A 24,981-nucleotide genomic window follows, 5' to 3' on the forward strand; every position below is an offset into this window, starting at 1 on the left:
GCTGTTGGATTGATGCTCGAGGTGGCACCTTGTTTTGTTGAGATCTCAGTATTGTGTGTGTGTGTGTGTGTGTGTGTGTGTGTGTGTGTGTGTGTGTGTGTGTGTGTGTGTGTGTGTGAGTGGAATGAACCCTTCTTGACCAGGCTTGGCTGGGTGTGTGTTGTCCATCTGGCCTGCCCTGGCAGCAGTAACGATGGTTAGTGAGCCCTTTCCGCTGACTCATCCCCTCCCACTTCTCCTGCTAATGTAGCTAACGCTGAAAAATGAGCTTTCTTTTTTTGTTAGCGTCATCCGCTTCTATCTTGGGTAGGAAGACGGATGATTCCCCCCCTCTTTTTCTCTGGGAGGACGTACCATCGACCACAAGCGCACACGGTTTTTTAGGCCACTTACTTTAATATGTTTAAACTTTCCAATGTGCCGTGATACCGACGTAAAAGGATGACGCGCTATAAAAATCGTAATATCGCACTCCATCTGCAACCCATTTGTCTGTCTGTCTCCTCCTCTGTCCCTCTTTAATCCCCCCCTTCTTTTGCCTGTATCTCTTCATTCTCCTGTTTTATGCATCTTTCAATCTATTCACCCATCCTGTTTTATTGCTCCTACTCCCATGTTTTACCCCCCCTTATTTTTTTTCCGCCTATCCTCTTTCATCGATCTTCGGTGTCTCGGTTTGCGGATGCTGCAAGGTTGGCATTGTATCCCTTAAATAGACCCAAGAGTGGAAGAGAGCGCATCCGGCGCATACCCCACCCTAATTCAGTCTCTCCCTTCTCTCTTTCTCCCTCTCCCTCTATTTACATGTAAATTGGCAGTGGCTGTTTTAGTGCCATCTGCTGTACTGGGGGCGATGGGCATGGTGTCCACAGGACTTCTGGGACACGGATGCCTCTAGACACACACACACACACACACACACACACACACACACACACACACACACACTTACACACACACACAGAGAGACAGTTGGAATACTGTATCAAAACGCACATGCATATCTCTTCCCTCTGGGTGTGTTTTGCTTCTTTGGCCCCTCAGAGGGTGTAATTGATAACTCATGAATGGATTGGGGGAAGTGTTTTGTGTGTGTGTGTGTTTGTGTGTGTGTGAAGGGTTTTGAATCCTTGGTGCAGAAGCAGGCATACAGAACAAAGTAGATTATACTATATTAATAGAACTAGAGTCAGTATGAGTGTGTATTAAGTAATGAATGCAGTTATTTTATTTTATTTTTGTATTGTATTTTGTTATTGATAATGTAGATCTGAGTTATACAGTTTTACCTCCATGTTCACACTAGCAATGAGGGGGCAAAACAGCTTTTTAAATTTACAACATGAGCTGCCAGGATACAGAGATGTGGGCGAGATGCGCAACCCAGAGGGAAAGAAACCATACAAGCAAACTTTCTGCAAGTGAGAAAATAATTAATGTGATTTGTTTTTTTTTTCTTCCGGATGGAAGGATTCACATGTACAAAATATGTGCTGGTGGTATTCTGTGTACCGCAGCAGGATTGCAGTGTTTGCTTTTACCTGAAATAGATTTGTTGTTTTGCCACAAATGCCACAAACAGGAAACAACAAGCTAGGGTTTGTGTATGAATGCAAGTCTGTGGTCAAAATGGCTCAGATCATACCCTATATGGACACATTTATCAGGACTATCTTTTCTGACAATTTGTGGTTCTAGACCAAACTGTTACCACACAATTGTATATGCTGTCTTTTGATGAGTTAGCATGAACGTTTTTCTTCACTCGAACTAGTAACCTTTTCCAGCAGTTCAATGCCTTTGTGCACACAGCCAGCTTCATCAAAATCTGGTTTACACAAGTTGAAGTGGAAGAACTTGACTTTCTATACACCTTTGGGATGAATTGAAATGATGACTGCACTTCAGGCCTTCTCACCCTACATTAGCACATGACTTTAATAACACCTCCAAAATCCTTTTTATGGTCAGGTGTCCACAAACTTTTGCCCATACAGTGTATTTAATTTATGTTCATATCTTTTGTTTTTTGTAAACGTATTGTTGCAAGATGTCATTTATGCAGCCCTGTCATATTCAAGTGAATCCAGGGTAACTAAAGATAGAGAGACTTGTGAGGCTTCGTGATACAAGTCAAGGAATCGCTGATGATCAGAGTGAGTGAAGATCTGAACAGTGGTCCACTGGTATGCTTGGGATTTCAACTAAACTTTCCAGTCATTCGATCAGACTATTTAACCACTTATCCATTATTGCCCCCTTAATATTATGTCCAGATCGTGAAGCTTTTTGCGTCATGAAGCTTTTTGCGTCACCCTCCAGAATTATTGGCACCCTTCGTAAATATGCGATGGAATAATAGCATTTCAAGCATTTACCGTTTTCTACTTAAACAACAGTAGAAATTAGTTATATTGTTTTAATAAGAATGTCATTAGCACTTCATAAAAAAATGCCATTTTTGTAAAATAAAACCAAAAACAAATATATTGTGGCTAAATAATAACTCTAAATAATATTTAAAGAGAAATAAATGATTATTTATCTGTTATTTTCTGTTTGTTCTCAACCCCTGGGAGCTGTGGAAAGGCTGTTAGCCTTGTATTTCTTGGGTATAAATATATTGTGGTGCACTTGTAAAAACGCATCATTATTCATGGCAAACATGGAGGAAAAACTAACAAAAACATGGACACCGAAAGTTTCAAAGTATCAAGTGTTTCCGAGATGTTTTTCTGCTCACCACATCCGTAAAGAGCGGTTCCTTGAGTTACCGTAGCTTTTCTGTCAGGTGGCACCAACAACTATTTTATTCCACGTTGTGTACATTAACCGAAGCTATTGATTTTATACACTACATTGCTGCCACATGATTGGCTGATTGGTCAAATGTCCTTTTATACCAGCCCTCATTCTTTTTTCCTTTAGGCTCCTTTGGGCTTTTTCTTTTGTCCCATGACCTTTCACTCTTTTTCCCTTTATCCTTTTTCTCTTTTTGTACTGTCTTGTACAACCCAATTAACACATATGGATAGAAATGTCTAAATTCTGAAGCACACACACACACACACACACAAACACACAGAGAACAGAGGAATGGTTGTGGGGAGTCGTCTTCTGGTGAATAATTACACAGTGTTGTCTCGCTTTCTTCTTTTTTTTCCCCTCTGTGTCGCTACATCACTCCAGCAGTACTCCTTTGAACGTAGGAATGGGGAGTGGTTGTTGTGTCTGCTGGACATGTTTATGTCTGTGTGGTGTGTGTGTGTGTGTGTGTGTGACCTGTTCTTTGAGGATGAGAGGCTCCTGAATGATCTTCTTCTTCTTCTTCTTCTTCTTTTTTTTTTTTTTTTTACATCATAGAATATGCTTCCTGTAGTTTCTAATTAAATCGGCCGTTCAAAGTTGATTGTGTAGTGTTCTCGCTTTCTACCAGGATTGCTTTTCATATCCTTGTGTGCGCGCACGTGTGTATGTTTGTGTGTGTGTGTGTGTGTGTGTGTGTGTGTGTGTGTGTGTGTGTATCAGGTGTCAGGAAAAAGGGCCTCACTTCTTGAGTCTCAGCTGCTCTCAAGGTTTTTCTTCCTCACTTTTCTTTGCAGCCTTCCTCATTCACCTTTCACAGACGATGCCAAAGCATTACATCTGGTGAAACATAAGAGCTTTCAATCATGTTTAGCACAGCAGGATGATGAGACTGGGCTGGTGCTATATGCCGCTCAGTGCCTGGATGAGATGTGCTGAAGCCCATCATGTTCATGTCGAGTCTGTAATAAAAAAAAATAAGGATAAAACTGGTTATGTTTGTGTCACTACCATTTTGGATCTAGAGTTACTTTCTTCACATCACATCAATTATAGTCACTATGGCTACAATGATCCGGATAAATTAGAAAATTGACGTTTTCGTCTAAAAATGATCCGCGTCCCCACCGTCCTTTTTTAGACGTTTCCCAATGTTGCTCATTCACACCGAAACGTCTGAAAACGTTGCTGTACGTTGCATGAGTAAAACGTAAGACGATTTGACTTGCGTCACTTCCGCTTGCTGTTTATTTAATTTTTGCCGATTTGAAATGTTGCGTCAATCTTGAAGTAAAGGCACCTGACTAGAAATGTGTCATGTGTTTTCATATTCATCCACTTAATAATGTTTTCGTTGACTAAAAAACGCCATAATGAAGAGAAAAATAAGCGTATTTAAACAAAAACTGGTTAGTGTGGACATGGCCCAGGTCTTGCCTGAAGGCCGAATTGTGTCCATGAGAAGATTATTTAAGCATTTTCCCTTTACAGAACATCACATAACTACTTGCAAACATTTAAGATCGTATTGTTCACGGTTTATGGATAGGATGAAGGTCCCAAAAGTTTGTGTTCCTTCAATAGGCTCTCTGTCTTTCCCTCTCAGTGATGGAGACAATGTCTCCCAGTCCCTATCTTTCTTTGTCTCTCTTTATTTCCCTGTCACCTTATTTTCTTTCTATTTCTCACCCTTTTTCTTCCTCTTTCCCTCTCTCTTTGTGTATCTCCGATCTCTGCTTATTTTCTCTCTCTCTCTCTCTCTCTCTCGCTCTCTCTCTCTCTCTCTCTCTCTCTCTCTCTCTCTCTCTCTCTGCCCCCTCCTGGCATTTACAAGTAGTTCCAGTAAAATGCTGCTGTTTGCTAAACTCATGCTGATTACTCTTCCAGGAAGCAAGTAAAGATCAAGGACTTGATTGTGTGTGTGCTTTTCATGTCCTATTACATTACATTACACATCAGCTGTGGTGATCCGCATTTGCTCTTCCTGATAGCCATAAAAATATCGTTGGAGTGACGCGGCCGCACAGTGGCTTTTTAAGTCAGCTTTACGAGTCCTTCGATCCCCCTGCCCCAAACCTCGTTCTCGCTCTTCTTCTTCCTGGTTTGTGTTTGCTCTGCAGTGTGTCGGTGTGTGCTGTGCTGTGCCGTGTACTGTGTGTTTCTGACTCATACATGTGGGAAGACAACCCATGCTGAGTGAAGCAACCCCTTCCCAGTGTGGTCACTTAATGACGTCCTGGAACAGCTCTTTTCTCTTATGTGCTTAAGTCGAGACTGACGATAGGGTTGAGGGAACAGCTGTTTAATTTTTCATCCATCCACTCATCCATTTATCTATCTATCCATTTATACATTCATCTATCTATCTATCTATCTATCTATCTATCTATCTATCTATCTATCTATCTATCTATCTATCTATCTATCTATCTATCTATCTATCTATCTATCTATCTATCTATCTATCTATCCACTCCTTGATCCATACATCCATCATTTGTCTATCCATCCAACAACCCACTCATCTATCCATCCATCCATAAATCCATCTATCTGTTCATCCATCAGTCCACTCATCTATCTGTCCCTCCACCTATGCATCCACGCATCTGTCTGTGCATTTGTCCATCCATCCATTTATGGTCATCTTTGAAAGTCTTGATTAGAAGGTGTCCACTTGCTGCAGAAAGTAATGTCATCATTTGACTGCAATTTAATGCAAAAGAGCTGCTGGTGGAAAAGTTCACAAAACCACTTTTTTGTTTTCTGGCTTGCTTCATGCTTATATAATAAATAGACACAGTAAAAAAAAAAATAGAACAGAATTGAATGTTCGATAGTTCAGTATCTTCTTTACATGAGTTTGAACGCTGCTGATGGTAGGGGTGGAGTCTGTGGAGGCAGGAGTGTAGGTGGAGCCCACATGGGAGAATATCAGCCTTGTGTGCCCGCATCCCACAGACGGTAGTGTGTTTGTTAAAAGGAGTTCAGCAAGTACATCTCTTTCCCTGTGTGTACTGTGTGTTCTGTATGAGGCTCTGTTTGCTCCCATAGCATGTTGTTTTTTGGGGTTTTTTTTGCTCTGTACATGGAGACGTGGTTTTACACTAAAACAGCAGATTAGATATCGGTCTCGCTCAACATTCTCCCAGGAGATGACTGGATTTACAGCAGTAAACCCTCAGCACAGAGACTTCACTGTGAGGCAACCATGCTACAGCATGATTTATGCGTTAAGCCATAATAGGTGTGTTCAAAAAAAGAAAAACTCCTGTCTATTTTGTTTTATACGAAATTTAAGCATTGTTTTTTAGATCTTCAAGGACCTGTGTTAATACCAGGAACCTGGAAGGGTGTAAACCTAAAAGGCTTTATTTCAAAGTGTGAATTACATGTTCTACATTTAGGTGGTTAAATAATTTCTTAAAGTAATTCAATTATTACAAATATTTGAAAAGTACTGCCACCACATGAACTGAGTAACCTGGTTATTTCTAACATGGGGAAAATAATGGCAGCTTGTTAACGCCAAATTATGTGCTGTGACCTGCATGTGAAATGAGTATGAAGAAATCTCCTGACTTCACTGCATAATATTTGATGAAATCGGTTTCCCCTTAGTCTTAAATATGAAGTTGAGTTTAAGTTTATTCGACTGTCCAGACTGACATTTGTTAACTGTATCAACATTTCGCAATTAGTGTGTACACTTCGCTTTTAACATCAGTTATAGATCATCTTTACTTGGCTTGTACATTTTACAATATTAGTTTTACTAGATATCCATTGACGTTTATTGTCAATTAAAGTACAAGACCTGCCAGTCATTGAGCGTTTTGCATAGACACTTCACAAAATCCTTTCATGCTTGTACATGTTAGAGCAGTCTTATTATCCTCAATAAAACGAGACTCTTCCTAAAGCCCCGCCTCCTTGCTCCTATTTTTACTTCCTGTTGTAGTATATGGAGAATATTTATATGGAACATTTTATATTATGTTTTACTAGCTAGCTACCAACATTAGACAAGTAATACTGTTTACAGGTAGTTCCCGAGTTACGATGGTTAAACTTATGATTTTTCGATCTTATGGTGAAAATAACGATATGAAAATTAAAAAAATATATTTACATTTTCGCACTGCATTTGAATTTTCGTACCATGTGTTGGAATGCTTTTTTTTTTTTTTTTTTATGTACATGCCGCATTCTCGCCAGCGGTCGACAGAGTTCTGTCTCGGTGTAGTGCGTGAATATTTTCTGCGTTTTTGGTGTTTCAAAGCTCAATTTTTGCTCTTGTCTTGATCCTTTTTAATTGGTGTCGCCAAACACCGAAAGCACAGCATGTCGAACTCCACACTCAACTCGCGAACCGGTGCTCGTGTTCGCACCCGTTGCCACATACATATATACTGTAAAATTTGTACATTATGATAGTGTAAATTGCTCTGTTTTGATTTATTATGTACTAAAATTTCTTACATTGTTGACAAATGACAGTATATTTGTCAGTTTTTAAGACTCGTGGGTATGATAAGCTGATGGTGAAATTGTAACGCATCTCTGTCGTAAGTCGGAAACTACCCGTATTTAATATTTTAAGGTAGTTGTTTTTTTTAATTAATTATTTTTTTTTAAATACAAACTTTCTGTAAATCAACAATCTGTACAGTATAGGAAATAAAAAGTTGGAAAGTAAAAATCTTTCTGCCGTAATCTGTAAAACAAAAAAAAAACCCAGAGAGAAATAAACAAGTAGAAATATTACTATACACACACACACACACACACACACACACACACACACACACACACACACACACACACACATATATATATATATATATATATATATATATATATATATATATATATATATATATATATATATATATAAAATATATATATATATATATATATATATATATATATATATATATATATATATATATATATATACAGTGGAACCTCGGGTTACGAGTTTAATTGGTTCCATCACTTTACTCTTAACCTGAAAAGCTCGTATCCCGATACAAATTTTCCCATAAGAATGAATAGAAACTTCGGTAATTCGTTCTGGACAACCAAAAAGTGTTTCTTAAAAAAACGGTTATCCAAATGAGAAGCAACTTTTCCACTTCTTCGAGAGCGCGTGGCCGTTGCTTCAACGAAACATTCATCGTAACACCTCTTGCAGTATCTAGATCAACTATTTTATCCTTATTTTTTAGTATTGTGCAGATAGTGGATGTTGACCTGTTATAATGGCTTGCTATATCAACAACACGCATGCCATCGCGGTGTTTCTCGATTATCTCCTTCTTCATTTCCACAGTGATGGCTTTTTTCTTCTTTCCACCTTCTGCATCAGGCTTCTTTGTTGGCGGTATGGTGATAGGAATACGTAAAGTATTTAAAGTTCAGTAATTCCACACTGTTAGAGCGACGAGCGGATGTGTATGTGCTGCACGAGAGCGCAGCGAGAGCACGTGGCGATACGTAAAAAAAACTAACCTGCCTGCGATTTTTCCGTGCGCAACGCTCGTATCCTAAAAAATTTCTCGTAACTAGAGGCAACATTTTTTATGAATTGCGACTCTTAACCTGAATTTTACGTATCCAGCGGCGCTGTGGGGAATGACCTATTCAGCATGACAGGAACAATGTATCAGTGAAATTTATAAAATGAGTCCTTCTACTGTTTATGGTTATATTGCCATTAATTTTTCTATTTTTAGCCAGAATTTATGCTTTATTTGTTCCTAGGGTTCAATTAAAGGTGTCTGTCATTTTGGTCTGGCTTTTTAATAGCTTAATTAGTGTTTTTCATATTTGCTGTAAGGGTCATAAATTACAGAAAAGGTCAGGGATTTATTGGTTGGATGCACAGTTGTAGCCTGACTCTAATAATTGCTTTATATGGAGGATTATGCCACTTGTTCATCATGTACGATAGATAATTGGTGGGCCTGATTTCTAGTTTTTTTTGTGTGTGTGGTTTGATATTATTCATGCTGAAACCATGGCTAAAGTGCTGTTAGGATATTGAGAAGTGTGTGTGTGTTTTCATTTTCGTTTCAAATTCTCCAGCAGTGAAGCGCCATATGCGAATCTTGGCTGCAACCGGCACATCTGACAAAAGGCAGATGCTCGTTTTGTCCACGTATGAGCCATTACAGTGTTAATCATGCAGTGTTTATGCATTTTTGTCATTTCCTGTTTTTTTTTTTTTTTTTTTGTCCTGTACTTTGTTGGAGACCAACTTTCTGATAGCGTAAGATAACGTGCCTGTGTAAACCCGATTCCTTTTGTGAGTTCTGGGAATGCTGGTCATAATGATGGTACTCTAGGTTTCTTTTAGCAGTTCAGAGTTCAGATCAATCAGCGTGGGCGTTAGCATTCAGAATGGTTGACAGTAGAAGTGCTATTTTTAGCCGACATCTAAAGTGACATCACAGTGTGACTCAGGGAAAGCCGAGCAAACACAAGTGTGACTCAGAGTAACCTCCTTAGCCTGATCTGAGACAGTTGAGTGTGTACAGTATAGCTCACACACACTCACCTCCTTCCATTTGGCTGACCAATATATAGGCCACATCTTGTTTAATTTGATTGGCAGACACAGGCCATGCCTCCCTCAGAGGGACCCACAAATATTGGCCACACCTTTATCACTGGGACTGACAGACAGAGGCCACACCTCCTTTGCTTGAACTGACAGACACAGGCTACACCTCAATCTCTGGGACAAACAGACACAGGCCATGCCTTCTTGACTGGAATTGACAGACACAGAGGCCATGCCTTTGGATCGACAGATACAGACCACATCTTTTACACTGCGACTGACAGATACAAACCATGCCTTTTCTCCAGGATTGACAGATACAAAAGTCAGACCTTTTTCAATGCGACTAGCAGATCTAGATGCCACGCCTCCTTCACTGGGACTGACAGTCACATAGAAGTGTAGCAGAGCCCAAGAGTATGGGAGTAAGTAATATGATGCTGATGCAGATAAAGTACATGAAGGAAAATCTAGAAAACAACTCAAATTGCAAATATTGTTGAGGCAAAAGAAGTAATGAGGTGCCAACTGAGCCAACACTCCCCATTTCTTGTTTTTTGACACGCATGCTTCTTTTTTAAATATTGTGGCAAATTTTGTTTAACTTGTGTGATCACAGCCAAGTGAGCATAATTGTCTGTGCTGTTTGGTTGGGAGGTGCTGTTACTCTTATTCACCTGTCAATCACATTGACACTAGCGAATCGTTTGTGTCTGTGTCTGGGCATCTGGGTATTTTTGAGGTTGTAATTGTTATAGCTACACTATATGGGCGTAAATTTGTGGACACCTGACAATGAGATTCGTGTGCGATTTCAGATTCCAATTCACATTTAGTCTTTTGGAGTGTGGTTGTGGAGATTCATTCAGGAAAATAAAGTCAGGTACTGATGTAGGCTGTGGTGATGAGGCCTGAGGTGCAGTCAATGTTCTAATTCATCCCAAAGGTGTTCAACAGTTTTGAGGTCAGATCTCTATAGCAGACCATTTAAGATCTTCTACCCATGTAGATCTTTTTCACCAGCTTCTGCACATTTTTACACTATCTATCTATCTATCTATCTGTCTGTCTGTCTGTCTGTCTGTCTGTCTGTCTGTCTGTCTGTCTGTCTGTCTGTCTGTCTGTCTGTCTATTGCTGGAACAGGTTTTGGGTCTCCTAGTCAAGGGGGGAAGGGAAAATATTATGCCATTATTTCCACAGATATACTTTAACATTGCATGCCTCTGACTTTGTAGCAACAGTTGTGGGAAAAACACATACTGTATGGGTGTAAAAATCCGGTGTCCCAATACTTTTGTCCATATAGTGTAGGTGTAAATTGTTGTTTACCGATTACTGAAGTGCTGTAAGGAGATCACGTTGCTTATAATGATGCCTTTACATGCCCTTAATGACGCAGGTCCTATTGTTTCATCTTTGTGCAATCAGACAAGTTTCTCGAGCACCTTTATTGATCCACACAGACACACACACACACCTGGGTGTGTTCTCATCACCACACACACACACCTGCTGTTTGTTGATGAACAGAAGCCTGTGTTTGCTTTCAGGAAGTGTCTGCAGTGTAGCGAAGTCTGCCGGCGTGTGAGCTGATCTCGGTCTGACACAGCTTTCACCTGTGTAATAGGGATGTAGCACGAATAAGAGCTCATTATTCGAGCCGGGGCACCTGATGCGCCGACTCGTGTGAAATCTGCGTGTGGGTGTGTGACAGAGACAATGAACAAAGCTGTACTGCCTTACAGTGACCGATACAACGGTCAAAAGTTCCATGACTCACTTCCTGTTTCAACCCGCCACTTATTAGGGTACTTTTTTGTGCTGGAGATTTTCTCACTTTTGTGTGTGGGTAAAAAAAAATCTTTAAGTCGTCCCCCCTGGCCCTCATCAGCTTTCTAGGTGCAGTCAGGTGTGTGTGTGTGTGTGTGTGTGTGTGTGTTTATAAAATGGCCTGAGTGATGACAGGACTCTGCTAAAAGTCTCAGCTGGGCATGAAATGCAAGTCGTGTCTTTTGTCTCAGGGGTGTGTGTCTCTGTCATCAGTATGTTTTAGCAGTGCTGTGTGTTTAAGTGTGTCTTGTAGGTTGTTCAATGGTGTGTGTAGGGGGAGAGAGGGGCATTCGGAGGTCAACTTTTCTCACAGAGGTGCGAGTGTTTGTCTCTCAACTGAGGGCTTGAAAGCACACGCTCAAGGCAGGAGGACATGTTTGTGCTTCACATGCTGTCACCAGCTGCTAGTACAGGTGTGTGTGTGTGAGTTTGTATTTGTTCATCAATCTTTTTAAGTATTTTGCCTTCACATTATTCGTGTCCTGGTATCAATCCTGATAACTGCATTAACAACATTTCGCAAAATTACATTTGCGGCATTTGGCAGACGTCCTCATCCAGAGGATTATATCATGTCATTTATAACATTTATACAACTGAGCATCTATGGGTTTAAGGGCCTTGCTCAGGGGCCCAGGAGTGTGGTAGCTTTGTGTGGCCTGGATTTGAACTCATGACCTTCGGATCCAAAGTCTAATACCTTAACCACCATGTTACCACTTCCCCAAAATGATTAAAAAATAAATAAAAAATTATTGTATTCTTTAATCTGATTGGCCATAATGTGATAATGAATTTTCTCAACTAGCAGCTCGTGTTTGAAAATGTAATACCGATTGCGTGCATAAGCTAATAAAGTAGTGTTATTTTAATGAAGAAAAGCGTGTCTAATTGCGAGGTTTTCTGTAAAGATCAATTTCTTTATCAGTTTCAAGTATTTTCTAGAATCTTTAAGATAGAAGATTTAGTTCTTTTTGCTTTCCATGAGAAAAAAGCTGAGGATGTTGAGTGGAGTGACTTTCTGCTTGTCAGACAGACTTCTCTTATGGACATCAACAATATGAAATGTTTCTGCAAAAGGTTATAAAAGCATCATTAATTAATTAAATCCTTGAAGAAATCCTTGAAAAAAAAATAAACGTTACATTGGAATGGAACACTTCCTCACACTGGTAAAGGAAATGAATCCAACTGTCAGCGTCTGTGTTTAGTATTTACTGTGTGTTTGCTCCTGTGTGTGTGTGTATGTGTCATCACTTTACTCCAATTACGTGACTCAGACTGTCAGACAGCCACAAACCGAACCCACCTGGTCACCTCTGACATCACACAAGGGAGGGATCAGATGCTTTAAAACACCACACAGACACACACGGTCACAGACTCTCAGTACAGTCGGAGACTCAGGAGTGTGTAGTGTTTCCGCCTTGACTTGTTACTGGAGCACATATGGCTGAATTGATGGCTAGGATGTGTTGAGGTAAGGCGGAGTCTTTTATTGCAGTCTCAAAGAAAAACATTTGATTTCCTTCAGAGTTTTTTAAAATGATGACGTGAGCGTTAGCTTTTCTTTAGAGAAATGTAGAGAAAAGATAGATCAAATTTACCACTGTTATGGGGATTTATAATAGTTTACTGACATGCCTCATGTTTATTATGTGGATCAATGGGTAGATGGATCGATATGAATAGATGAATACGGTGGATAAATAGATGGTGTAGCTATATTTCCGGATGAAGGGGATTAGTGATTGATTAACATTGTTTAGACAGGAAATGGATGGTGGACAAATGGAGGTGTGGATGGACAGATAGGTGGATAGACAAGAGTAAATGGATGGCGCAGTGGAGTAGATGGAGGAGTGGACAGAAGATGAGTTGATCCATTGAGTTGATTGATGTGTTAGGGTAGTGGATAGATTGGTTGATGGATTGATAGAAAGGATAAGTAGATGGAATAATAGATGAAGGGAGTAGATCGATAGATATCATGTATGGATGGATGGAGTATTAGAGAGATGAATAGACAATAGATGATTGGATGGGTTGGTCAATGGAGTATATTGATAATAGACAGAATTGGTAAAAGGGTGGATATATATCTAGAAGTTAAGAAATGGATAGCAAGAGTGGGTGAATGGACTGGCAGACAGACGGTGGTGGGAAATGAGGAGAGAGTAGGTATGTGAAAAAATAGATGGATAAATAGATAAGTAGATCGATAGCATAAAAAAGAAAATTGAATAGATAGGTGGGGTAAAAGGATGAGTACTTTGGGATACATTGGATGGATTGATGGTTGATCAGGTAGATGGAGCAATAGTCAATGGATAGAGGGATGATCAAATAATTTAATATATAATGTGTATGTATTTATGTATATGTGTCTTTTTGGTGTCGTTTTCGGTTGTGTTTTTATGGTGCTTTAGCAGCTCCCTCGTCTCTTAAATATGAAACACGGAGCCAAAAATAAGAGAGTGGATTACATAATGTGTATGAACTCGCAGGAGGCGAGCGTGTTGAAGAGGAGATGAGAGAAGGCTCAGGAGTGTGTCTGCGTGTGTGTGTGTGTCGCCTTTGGAAGATTTTCTCAGATGGAAGCAGTAATGTAGTCATGACTACATCATTTGTTGAGTCAGACCTGTGAGAACTGTGACAAAATTGAAAAGAAAAAACATGGATCACCTTTTATTGTGTTGAAGTTGCTATAAATAAACAAACACACACACACACACACACACACACACACACACACACACACACACACACACACACATAGGTGTCAGGTGGAGTCTAGCGGTGAGCTCACAGCAATATTGCAAGCTGTTCCTGCTAAATCAAACGCTTCCACATTAAATAGAAAGTTGCTGCACTATGGGCAATTCATCCAGTGGGTTATAACTAAGAAAACTGATCACATTGAGGCAGCTTAAAAGTATTCTGTTTATTTACTGCCTGCATTGAAATAAAAGCTAGTACATGATGTGTCTCAAATATGCCTGGGTTTCCACGGTACCACCTCGAGTAACCAGAAACAGAATATTTTCACGGTTTTATAATTTTGTATACAAAACATTCCACCCTCACAATACTGTAACCTTTTGAGATCCGATTACACTACATAGACAAAACTTTGTGCTTTTTAAACATCCCAGTCCACATACAGCCCCATTTGCTGTTGTAATAACCTTGATGATGTTCTACTAGATTGTGTAGTGTGCTTGTAGAGATGTTGCTCATTTAGCCACAATGGTGTTAATAAAGTGAGGTACTGATGTAGGGGAGAGGTGAGGAGGCCTGGGGTGCAGTCAGCGTTCCAGTTCCTCCCAAAGGTGTTCAATAGGATTGAGCAGGCCACTCAAGAAATTCCACTCCAACCCATGTAAAACTATCTTCATGGAGCTTGCTTGGTACACACTCGCATTGCCATGCAAGAAAAGGCATAGGTCTAATGCTATACAAAAGACAAACTGTACTTATTGAAATATAATATAAATATAAACTTTGTGGTCAAAGTTTGAGGAAGAAACACAAATGGCTGGAAAAGTCAGGAGTCCCACTACGTACCGTCTCGAAGATTCAAAGTGATAGAAGACTTCTGTTATTGAGTTCAAAAAACAAACATCCTGGATGATTGACTACATTTTTGGCCAGGCTGATCTTTTTCTTTCTCGTGTGCTTGTCGAATTTGTATACACAGTTCGATTTATTCAGCATTTGTTATTAAAACTGGAATTTGATTACATTTAAAAATTAAAATTTTGTTCTGTATTGCATGTAACTTCAGTATGTTAGATTGTTCAGATTGTATTTGAAAATATATAAACATATTAGATATGATTTAAGTGTGTTAAAATGCAAAACTATTATGTCTGGCGCAAAAAGACATGGACACAGGGGTGGCCAAATAACACAATGTAGATTATAGAATTACACAACGAAACACTAATGTCAAGTCTGTTATTCTGATTTTTGTAGTTAAAACAGAATTACAACTGGGCAACGATTCAAATTCCACAAATAGACGTCTTTTTAATTTAAATTTAACCTTTCATTAACTTTTGTTTTTCCTTTTTCTTTCAGAGATAGTTGCTCCTGCACTACGTGATGTCCGATAACGGAGAAGTGGAAGACAAGCCACCCGCACCACCCATGAGGAACACAAGCACCATGATGGGATCTGGCATCAAAGAGCCGAGCGCAATGAACCACACCTCCAAGCCACTGCCACCCAATCCGGAGGACAAGAAGCGCAAGGACCGCTCCATCCGCTCCATCCTCACCGGAGGCGGAGATAAGAGTGAGTCAGAGATTGACAGGGATGACCAGGGTTGTTAAAAGGGAAAATGGAAATGAACCATTTGAGGTTTCTGGGTTGGTTTGTTAGAATTGCTGTAATGTCCAACATCAGTGTTTAATATTAGTTTTCAGATCTTTTATAAGAGTAGCAGGGCTAATCAGTGCAAAGTCACAGGCAAAGGAATGTCTCGCATTTTAGCACGCCTGCTCTGTTAATTAGCTCCCTGTTTAACTTTACATAACCAGCCTGACCCCTACACATGGCACACAGCAGCTGGCTGTGCAGAGAGAATAAACAATGAGGAGGAGGGGTGATATTGCAAATGAACACTCTCTCTCTCTCTCTCTCTCTCTCTCTCTCTCTCTCTCTCTCTCTCTCTCTCTCTCTCTCTATATATATATATATATATATATATATATATATATATATATATATATATATATATATATATATATATATATATATACACACATACACAGTACAGACCAAAGGTTTGGACACACCTTCTCATTCAAAGAGTTTTCTTTATTTTAATGACTATGAAAACTGTAAATTCACACTGAAGGCATCAAAACTATGAATTAACACGTGTCATATTCTAGGTTCTTCAAAGTAGCCACCTTTTGCTTTGATTACTGCTTTGCACACTCTTGGCATTCTCTTGATGAGCTTCAAGAGGTAGTCACCTGAAATGGTCTTCCAACAGTCTTGAAGGAGTTCCCCGAGAGATGCTTGGCACTTGTTGGCCCTTTTGCCTTCACTCTGCGGTCCAGCTCACCCCTAAACCATCTCGATTGGGTTCAGGTCCGGTGACTGTGGAGGCCAGGTCATCTGGCGCAGCACCCCATCACTCTCCTTCTTGGTCAAATAGCCCTTAATGCCTTCAGTGTGAATCTACAATTTTCATAGTCATGAAAATAAAGAAAACTCTTTGAATGAGAAGGTGTGTCCAAACTTTATATATATATATAAACTATATATATATATATATATATATATATATATATATATATATATATATATATATATATATATATACACACCTTTTTTTTTTTAAGATATATAAAGCAAGTCATGTTTGGTAACAGGTGTTTGTGTCTAGTTTTGCTTTAGCTAATATGGCTAATTAATAAGGCAAATCATATTTTAGTTTAGCCTAGCTTAGCATTTAAAAAACTGCGCCATACCGTAAGAAATAAAAGATGGGGATGCTAAAGTTCTGAATGATCTTGCAGAACAATTCCTGTTCAAACATTTCATACTGTTCTTCATACAGTCTCAAATAGAATTTTGCTTCAAATGTAAATAGTTTTTTGGAATCAGTGGAAACGTAGTACACAAACCATGTACTTTGTGTTAAAGTAGAGGTAAAATATTACTCCAGTATATAAAGTGCTCCCTATAAACTTTCACGAGTAAAAGTACAAACTGTATTTGCCTTCAAATGTACTTGGGTATGTAAAGTACTGTTATCTATTATGGCTATAATGTTCCTATTATCATTGTCGTCACAAGGCTCTTGATTATTCTACTCAGTTTATGTGAAAAGACTCTAATCTTACTCTTAACACACCAATCTATTAATAGAATGATATTAATAAGTCAAAGACTGATTGATATTTATTACAATTTTCATGAGCCCAAAACCTTCTTTTCAACTACTTCAAAATAAATCATGCAAATAAGGACACAGGTGTTGTGGCAAGTTCGAGTCAGGAGTTTCTTCCACCATTCATTCCTCTCTAAATGTTCTGCTTGCTGTTGAACTGATGCTGAACTGTATATTACCACCGAGTAGCCATCAAAACAAGTTTAAAACATCACGCTCACTAAAAGTAGGCAGGAGTACAAGGAGATGCACCAGAAACTCTAGTAATCATTTTAATGAACAGTTTGATCAAAGGAAGGTTTTAGATTTACCACTACCACTACCATGCTATAAGTGAGGTAGTGTCACTGTGGTGGTACTTTTTACATAATACTGATACATGGATGAACTGTCTCTAGAATGTAAGCTCTTCCACATATCTTCTAGTGGAAACTGGCTCTGGGAAGACTATAGTTTCTTAGAACATGTTCACTTTAAAAGCATTTGGCTCAATAATAAGTTTAAACATGCTAATCAGATTTGAGGTCACCCGAATGCATTTAGCAGCTTTTTCTTCCATATGACTGAATTTCAACATATTCTATGATTCATCTCAAAAACCGGTTAAAGGTTGGACTCTGCTTGCTACAGAAAAGGCATTAGGGTTTACATTTTTTAGAGAATTTGCAAACTAATACTAATGTGTATCGTTTATCATTTATGGCATTTGGCTTAGTGGTTTGAACTCAAGACCTTCTTATCCAGAGTTCAACGTCTTAATCATGGACACTTACACAAAGGACGTAACATTTCTCGCGGTGCACTCCTGGACGTGAGGCGACTCAGCTGTGATTACTGATTCTAAAATGCAGAGCATGCAGATCACAAGCTCCTTAAATCTAAATAATGGAGGGATGATGAGATGTCTAGAGCAGTGTCTTGGACGATTTATTTCCCCTTGGCTGTTTTTAAGTAAAAATGTAAATTTCACAAAGTGGATGTATGGAAGAATGCCTTTCATTAGCCCTTCTTCAAACTTCAAGTCCGGCCTGAAAACGAATCTGGATTATCCTCTTAATCTGCTGTGTGGGCTTGGATAGTAATAGTGATGCGATCTGGAACAATCACCATCACCGTTTACACACCATCACCTTCAAAACAGTTTCCTTGCACAGCAAAACAGCGCTCCCAGCGTTCCTGCCACTTCTGGAATATGTAGTGGAAGTCTTCTTTTCAAAGTGTGTCAATCACCTTCTGCTATTCGGGTTGGATCTCTCGCAATGGTGTCAAAATGGTAAATTTTGAGCTGTTCTCGTTGTCTTTCAGTGATGTTCTTTAGCTCGTGAAGAACATGCCATTTAAAACATTTTAAACAACCCATTGCAGCATTGCCATAAACTTCCCGAATCATGCCAAATGTCCTGCAGAATTTCCCGTTTGCTCTTTATTCTAACTTGCTGTCTGTGATGAAATTACAGACGTGGTAACCACAAGTGGTGTGAATAGCACCAGCTGCACAGCTCTCGATGTGCACAGGACGATGTCTTTTAGCACATTGACCTATGAATGTAGGTGCTCCCTGTGACAGTACATGCAGCCTTGTGCTGCGAACTGTTGGTTACAAAACTAAACCTAAATCTTTTTGATGCTACCATTTTTTATGCAAAGTGATATCTAGTGTCCCATGTAAAGCAAAAGCAAAGAGTAGCTGTGTGCAACCCAGCCATTAGAGGAAGAGCATTCAGTGATAAATGTGATAAATAAAATATGAGGATCACAAACCTAGATTCCATACCGGATCGGTTGAGGCCCAGGTTACCAACGACCGCCACAGGTATTGTTAGCCAACAGGGTACAGGGTGGAAATTGGGCTACTATTGGCCAAAGGAGAAGAAAAAGAGGGAGAAGACATCTACAGAGATAGCAGGGAAAGGAGAAGTGTAGGAGGGTGGAGGTTAGGGTTGGTACTTTAAATGTTGGTAGAGAGATTGGTGATTGAGACCGAGCTAGGAAGGATGTGCTGCAAGTTAGAGCAATAAAGGATGGAGATGAAAATGTGTTGACTAGTGAGGAGAGTGTGTTAAGAAGATGACATTACAACATTATGACTAGTGAAGTGGAAGCTAGGCTGAGAGAAGAGGTGACCATCTGTAAGCAACAGTGAGCACCACAGACGCATTATTTGCTTTGAGAATGTTGATGGAGAAGTAGAGAGAAGGTCAAAAGGAGTTGCATTGTGTGTTTGTGGATCTAGAGAAAGCGTAGGACAGTGTGCCGAGAGAGGAGTTGTGGTATTGTATGAGGAAGTCTGGTGTGACAGAGAAGTATGTGAGGGTGGTGCAGGACATGTATGAGGACAGTATGAGAGCAGTGAAGTGTGCAGTAGGAACGACAGACTGGTTTAGGGTGGAGGTTGGACTGCATCAAGGATCGGCTCTGAACCCTTTTCTGTTTGCAGTGGTGATGTACAGGTTGACAGACGAGGTCAGACAGGAGTCCCTGTGGACTATAATGTTTGGACATGAAATTGTGATTTGTGGTCAGAGTAGAGAGCAGGTTGAGAGGTGGAGGTACGTGCTGGGGAGAAGGGGAATGAAAGTCAGTAGGAATAAGACAGAGTACATGTGTGTGAATGAGAGGGAGGGCAGTGGAGTGATGCGGTTGCAGAGAGAAGAGGTGATTAAGGTGGAGGAGTAGTAGAGTAATGGAGAGTGTGTTAGAGATGTGAAGAAAAGAGTGCAGGCAGGGTGGAGCGGGTGGGGAAAAGTGATAGCAGGAGTGATTTGTAATAGAAGGGTATCTGCAAGAGTGAAAGGGAAAGTTTATAGGACTGTGGTGAAACCTGCTATGTTGTACGGTTTAGAGACAATGACATTGACTAATAGACAGGAGGTGGAGTTGGAGGTAGCAGAGCTGAAGATGTTGAGATGTTAATTGGGAGTGACGAGGATGGACAGGATTAGAAACAAGTTTATTAGAGGGACAGCACCTGTAGGATATTTTGGAGAAAAGTGGATGGAGGCGCGATTGAGATGGTTTGGACATGTGCAGAGCAGGGACATGGGGTATATCAGTAGGAGAATGCTGAGGATGCAGCCACCAGGCAGGAGGAATAGAGGAAAGCCAAGGAAGGAGGTTTTTGGATGTGGTGAGGAAAGACATGCAGGTGGTGAATTTGAAAGAAGCAGATACAGAGGACAGGGTAGTAATGGAGACGGATGATCCACTGTGACGACCCCTAATGGGAGCAGCCGACAGAAGAAGAAGAAAGGGTAGCCCTGTGCAGTTTGAAAATGTCTATATTTGGCCTAAAACAAGATTCCATATAACAAAGTTGTCTTTATCTGCCTGGGGAAAATGGGGACTCTGGATTGAACGAGTGAGGGAACGAGGGATGACTGACAGGATGAGTTACTTTAATGCACAAATCCAGCCACTGTGTCTTTTCCAATATCAGCAGAGTGTAACTGCTAACTGAGCTCCCTTGATTAATCAGTCAATAACTTGAGCCCTGATTAAACACCACAACAGAGGCAAACGTGTTACTTTCATGCCGATGCTGTTTTAACGAGTTTTTTTTTTAAGCTGCTGTTGCATGTATTCTCCTTTGTCTCTCTTTTTTTTTATTCTCTTTTAACTCTGTTTTTTCCCCCTCCTTAGCCAATAAGAAGAAGGAGCGTCCAGAGATTTCTCTGCCGTCAGACTTTGAGCACACCATCCACGTGGGCTTTGATGCAGTCACTGGGGAGTTCACTGTAAGTGATCATGTTGTGTCACTGTGGGGTTTGTCAACTCTTATTTTAAACATACACAACAAGCATAATACAATATTTAAAATTTTTCCCTGACAAGTCACTTCAGCTGACCCTATAGGGCTTGGGGGGCAGTCAGTGTTTCATTTCATCCCGAAGGTGTTCAGTAGGGTTGAGGTCAGGAAGTCTATAGCAGGCCACTCAAGACCATCCATCCCAATCTACACTGATCAGGCCTAAAATTATGGCCACCTGCTTAATATTAAGTTGATCCTCCTTTTTCTGCAAAACAGTTCTGACCCATTGAGCATTAATATCTTAAACTTCTTTAGTAGTTTGACCTAAAGAAGTTTATCTGTTTGATCGAAACTCACTGGCCAGCCTTCGCTCCCCATGTGCATCGATGACCCTCGGCCGCCCATGACCCTGTCGCCGGTTCACCATTGTTTCTTCCTTGGGCCTTTTTACAGATACTGACTGTAACTAACTCTAAGAAAAGAGTAAATAAGGTAATCCTTTTGAGCTCTATTTTGTTTGGTCTCTTCCGCCCCCATATGGTATAGTCCTTTAACTCCGCCCCCATACGGTATAGTCATTTAACTCTGTCCCCAGTAGTTAGTGAGACGCATACATGGAAAAGACAAGTCATGTCGCTAAAATGCTCTGAAATCGTACAAAGTTCTCAAGAAAAGTAAGGTATAATTAAGCACCTAGCTGGAACGGGAACAAGGTACTGTGTTTGATTTGTTTAATGTGTATATGCATTAATATGTGGGTTAATCTATTTAACTGTGAAGAAGTGTTTTTTTGTGTTGTTATCACTTATGTCATGTGATACGTCAGTGTCACATGACACTGTCACATCTGTGACATCATTGTGTGACATCACAAAAGGGCTTCTTATAAATGGCTATTCGTGTTTATATTTGTAAGAGCTGATTGTATTATTTGTTATTTATCTGTTCTGTACGGTGTTTTACTAAGAAAAGGTTTTTCATCAAGGAAAGGTAGATTTTGTGTTTCCAAAGAAAAGGCTGATGGCTGAACACAAAATAAAGGCTTTTTGTAACATCAGTACGCTTTACCATTGTCTGGCTGGGGGTTTGCTACACTGACCACTGCAGACAGGTACAACCCACAAGAGCTGCAGTATTGAAGATGCTCTGACCCAGTCATCTACACATCACAATTTAACCCTTGTCAGACTAATTCTGATCCTTATGCTTGCCCATATTTCCTGCTTCTAACACATCAACCTTAAGGACAAAATGTTCACTTGCTGCCTAATAAATCCCTCCCACTAACGTGTACCATGATGAAGAGAAAATCAGTGTTATTCACTTCACTAGTCATAATGTTAAAATGTCATAATCTTATGCCTGGTCAGTGTATGTAAGCCATATTTTCATGTAGCTCGCTGGGACATTGCTATAATGGAACACTTTTGAGTCTGAAGTGAAGGGAAAATGTAATGCTACTTCATCCAAAGACACTCTTTACAATTATGTAGTCGCTTTAGCTGACCCTTTGGAGCTTGGTGTTTGGTCATGTTGTTAACTATGTTTAAAAAAAAGAAAGAAAAAAAAAGAGAAAGAGTTTATGCTCTGCAGACAAAGCTGCACTGTTTTGCGTCCTCAGATCGAGGTCAAAAACCTAGCCGGCTTTCAGATCCACTTTCTCAGGTTCTGTTTCAGTGAGATTTACAGTAATAGTGTGACACATTACAGTGCATTTGTCCTCCTATGGTTTGCTTTGCACTATGATTAAGGGGAAGTTAAAGATGTTGGGTTGTTTAGTATTTCAGGCACATGTGTGCATGTGTGAAATACTCAGATTGAACTAATTGACCCAGTATACTGAGTAAACTGAGATTCTTCTTCTTGATGTTTTTGGTTGCTGCATTTAACTTATCACACTCGTTTTTGATCATATGCTTGCTGATTGGTGGTAAAAGAGAAAGAACGTGTTTGATTTAAGTTTTAAATTTCTGCCCCTTAGCTGTGTATGGGATCACTAAGCAATCCAAGAAAACATACACTATATGGATTTTGATTTAATCCCCTTTTGCCTCCCCTCTTAAGGGAAGATTTTCCACCAGATTACAAAGTGTGCTTGTAGCAATTTGTCCTCATCCAGTCACAAGAGCATTAGTAAAGTCATTTATTGATGTTGGTGAGGTGTGGAGGCCTGGGGTGCAGTCAGCGTTCAGTAGGGTCGAGGTTCAATAAGGTTGAAGTCAGAGCTCTATAGCAGGCCACTCAAGATCTTTCACTCCAACCCATGTAAGCCACATGTTCATGGAGCTCGGTTTGTGTAGAGGAGCATTATCATGCTGTAACAGGTATTTTGTCTCCTAGTTAAAGTGAAGGGAAAGTGTATCGCTACCGCTTTCAAAGACATTCTATACTAATGTGTGCCTTCAACGATGGCTGGAAAATCAGGTGTCCCAATACCTTTGTCCATAAAATGTATCAAATAGGAAATAAGTCTGATATGATGCAGTATTGCAGAAGAGAGTTGAATGTATATTGAAACAATTGAAAGGTTAGTACAAGTGAAACCTTTTTCAATGGCACAGCTCATTTAGATATTTCTTTGTGTGTAGGGTATGCCAGAGCAGTGGGCTCGTCTGCTCCAGACATCGAACATCACTAAGCTGGAGCAAAAGAAGAACCCTCAGGCAGTCCTTGATGTACTAAAGTTCTACGACTCCAAAGAGACGACCAACAGTCAGAAGTATATGAGCTTCACAGGTGAGAGTTTCATTGAGTCTGATGATCCTGGAGTCGGCAATTTTACACACATAGTTACCACTTTATTCCCTTTTTGTCCTCATATGAGGTTACTTTCCTTTTTGTTTTTTGTTTTTTTCTTAGATAAAAGCACAGACAGTTACAGCTCCTCCAATGTTCCGGTAAGTCTGTGTGTGTGTGTGTGTGTGTGTGTGTGTGTGTGTGTGTGTGTGTGTGTGTGTGTGTGTGTGTGTGTGTGTGTGTGTGTGTGTGTGTGTGTGTGTGTGTGTGTGTGTGTGTGGGAAGGAGAAAGTTTTTCACAGCTTCATGTTGGCACTCATACAGGACATGAATCCCACTGACTGCTAAAATGTTCACAAATAGTTCCTTTATACACTCTTAGAATCTCTGCTTAAATGCTTAAAAAACTGCGTTTTAAAATATCAGGAAGTATCAGTCAGCTCCCGAGAGAAAATTACAAGTCTCATGCGCCATTTCAGATCTAATACTCCACTTATTAGTAACAGTGCTGGTCTTGTCAGGTGAACATTCCATTAGTGCCTTGAGAGTTTATTTTGGCGTTTCGGCAACGCTTCGGAAAAATTTCCCCATGTTTTCAGCGGGATTGAGGTCGGGTCGTTTTGCGTCAGTGTTTTTCCTGATTGTCAAACAGAGAACGTCATGCACAGATTTGGCTCTGTTCAGTTCCTAGAACATGGGAGTGTCAACGTTGTGTTCTGCTTAGAAACGAAATGCATGAGGCATTTTGTACATTCATTTAATTCCTATTGAAGAATCAGGTTCTATGGACAGAACGCAAATCTGCAGTATCACTACCCTGTTTTCTTGTATCACAGAAACTACTGGGACGGTACATGTTTTTTTCACATTAAAGTACACAAAAGTACGAAAGGGTGTGTTTTTAAATGTAATTAAATGTATAATCTACTGAAATGTTAAAACGCTGACGTCATACCTGTTTAAGTAGAGTTTTCCATTGTTACAGACTTACAGTAAGACCCTTAATCCTTACACACTCATGAGTCATGCTTATGGCCTTGTGTCAGGTTCTTATCTTACACAATTTGTGTACATATCAAAGTAGTGAGGAAGAACACGTTTTTTTTCTTAAATATAGTGCAATAAAAAGTTAAATATTTCAAAATAAAATGTAGTAGTAAAAGTGTCCTGAAATGCAACTATTTTGATAGCTGTAGCTAAAAAATGTACTCAAGTACAATAATGAAGTCAAAATTCACCACAAAACTGGTTGTTGCTATCAATATTTAATAATGTTTTTATTATTTTTGTTATAATCGTGTGCATTTGGAAAATATTCTGCGTCTTTGTGCTATATATTTTGTGTTTTTAGCCCTACTTAACGAAGATTTGAGGCTGATTATGC

At 39.7% G+C, this 24,981-nt stretch overlaps 1 protein-coding gene across 2 annotated transcripts in view; it reads left to right on the top strand.

Moving 5' to 3' along the window:
• pak1 (p21 protein (Cdc42/Rac)-activated kinase 1) overlaps nt 1–24,981 on the top strand; it is a 64,097-nt gene that overhangs the window by 22,305 nt on the left and 16,811 nt on the right. The window contains exons 1-5 of one of the 2 annotated variants that reach the window (XM_046864625.1): nt 12,583–12,684; nt 15,288–15,504; nt 20,753–20,847; nt 23,450–23,597; nt 23,721–23,758. In XM_046864625.1, the coding sequence (XP_046720581.1) occupies nt 15,312–15,504; nt 20,753–20,847; nt 23,450–23,597; nt 23,721–23,758 (474 nt within the window). In that variant the 5' untranslated portion in view covers nt 12,583–12,684; nt 15,288–15,311. Of the gene's footprint in view, nt 1–12,582; nt 12,685–15,287; nt 15,505–20,752; nt 20,848–23,449; nt 23,598–23,720; nt 23,759–24,981 lie in introns of those variants that run through there. The other variant, XM_046864624.1, reaches the window with a different exon arrangement.

Source organism: Silurus meridionalis, chromosome 13 (assembly GCF_014805685.1).
Source record: "Silurus meridionalis isolate SWU-2019-XX chromosome 13, ASM1480568v1, whole genome shotgun sequence".
Classification (NCBI taxonomy): domain Eukaryota; kingdom Metazoa; phylum Chordata; class Actinopteri; order Siluriformes; family Siluridae; genus Silurus; species Silurus meridionalis.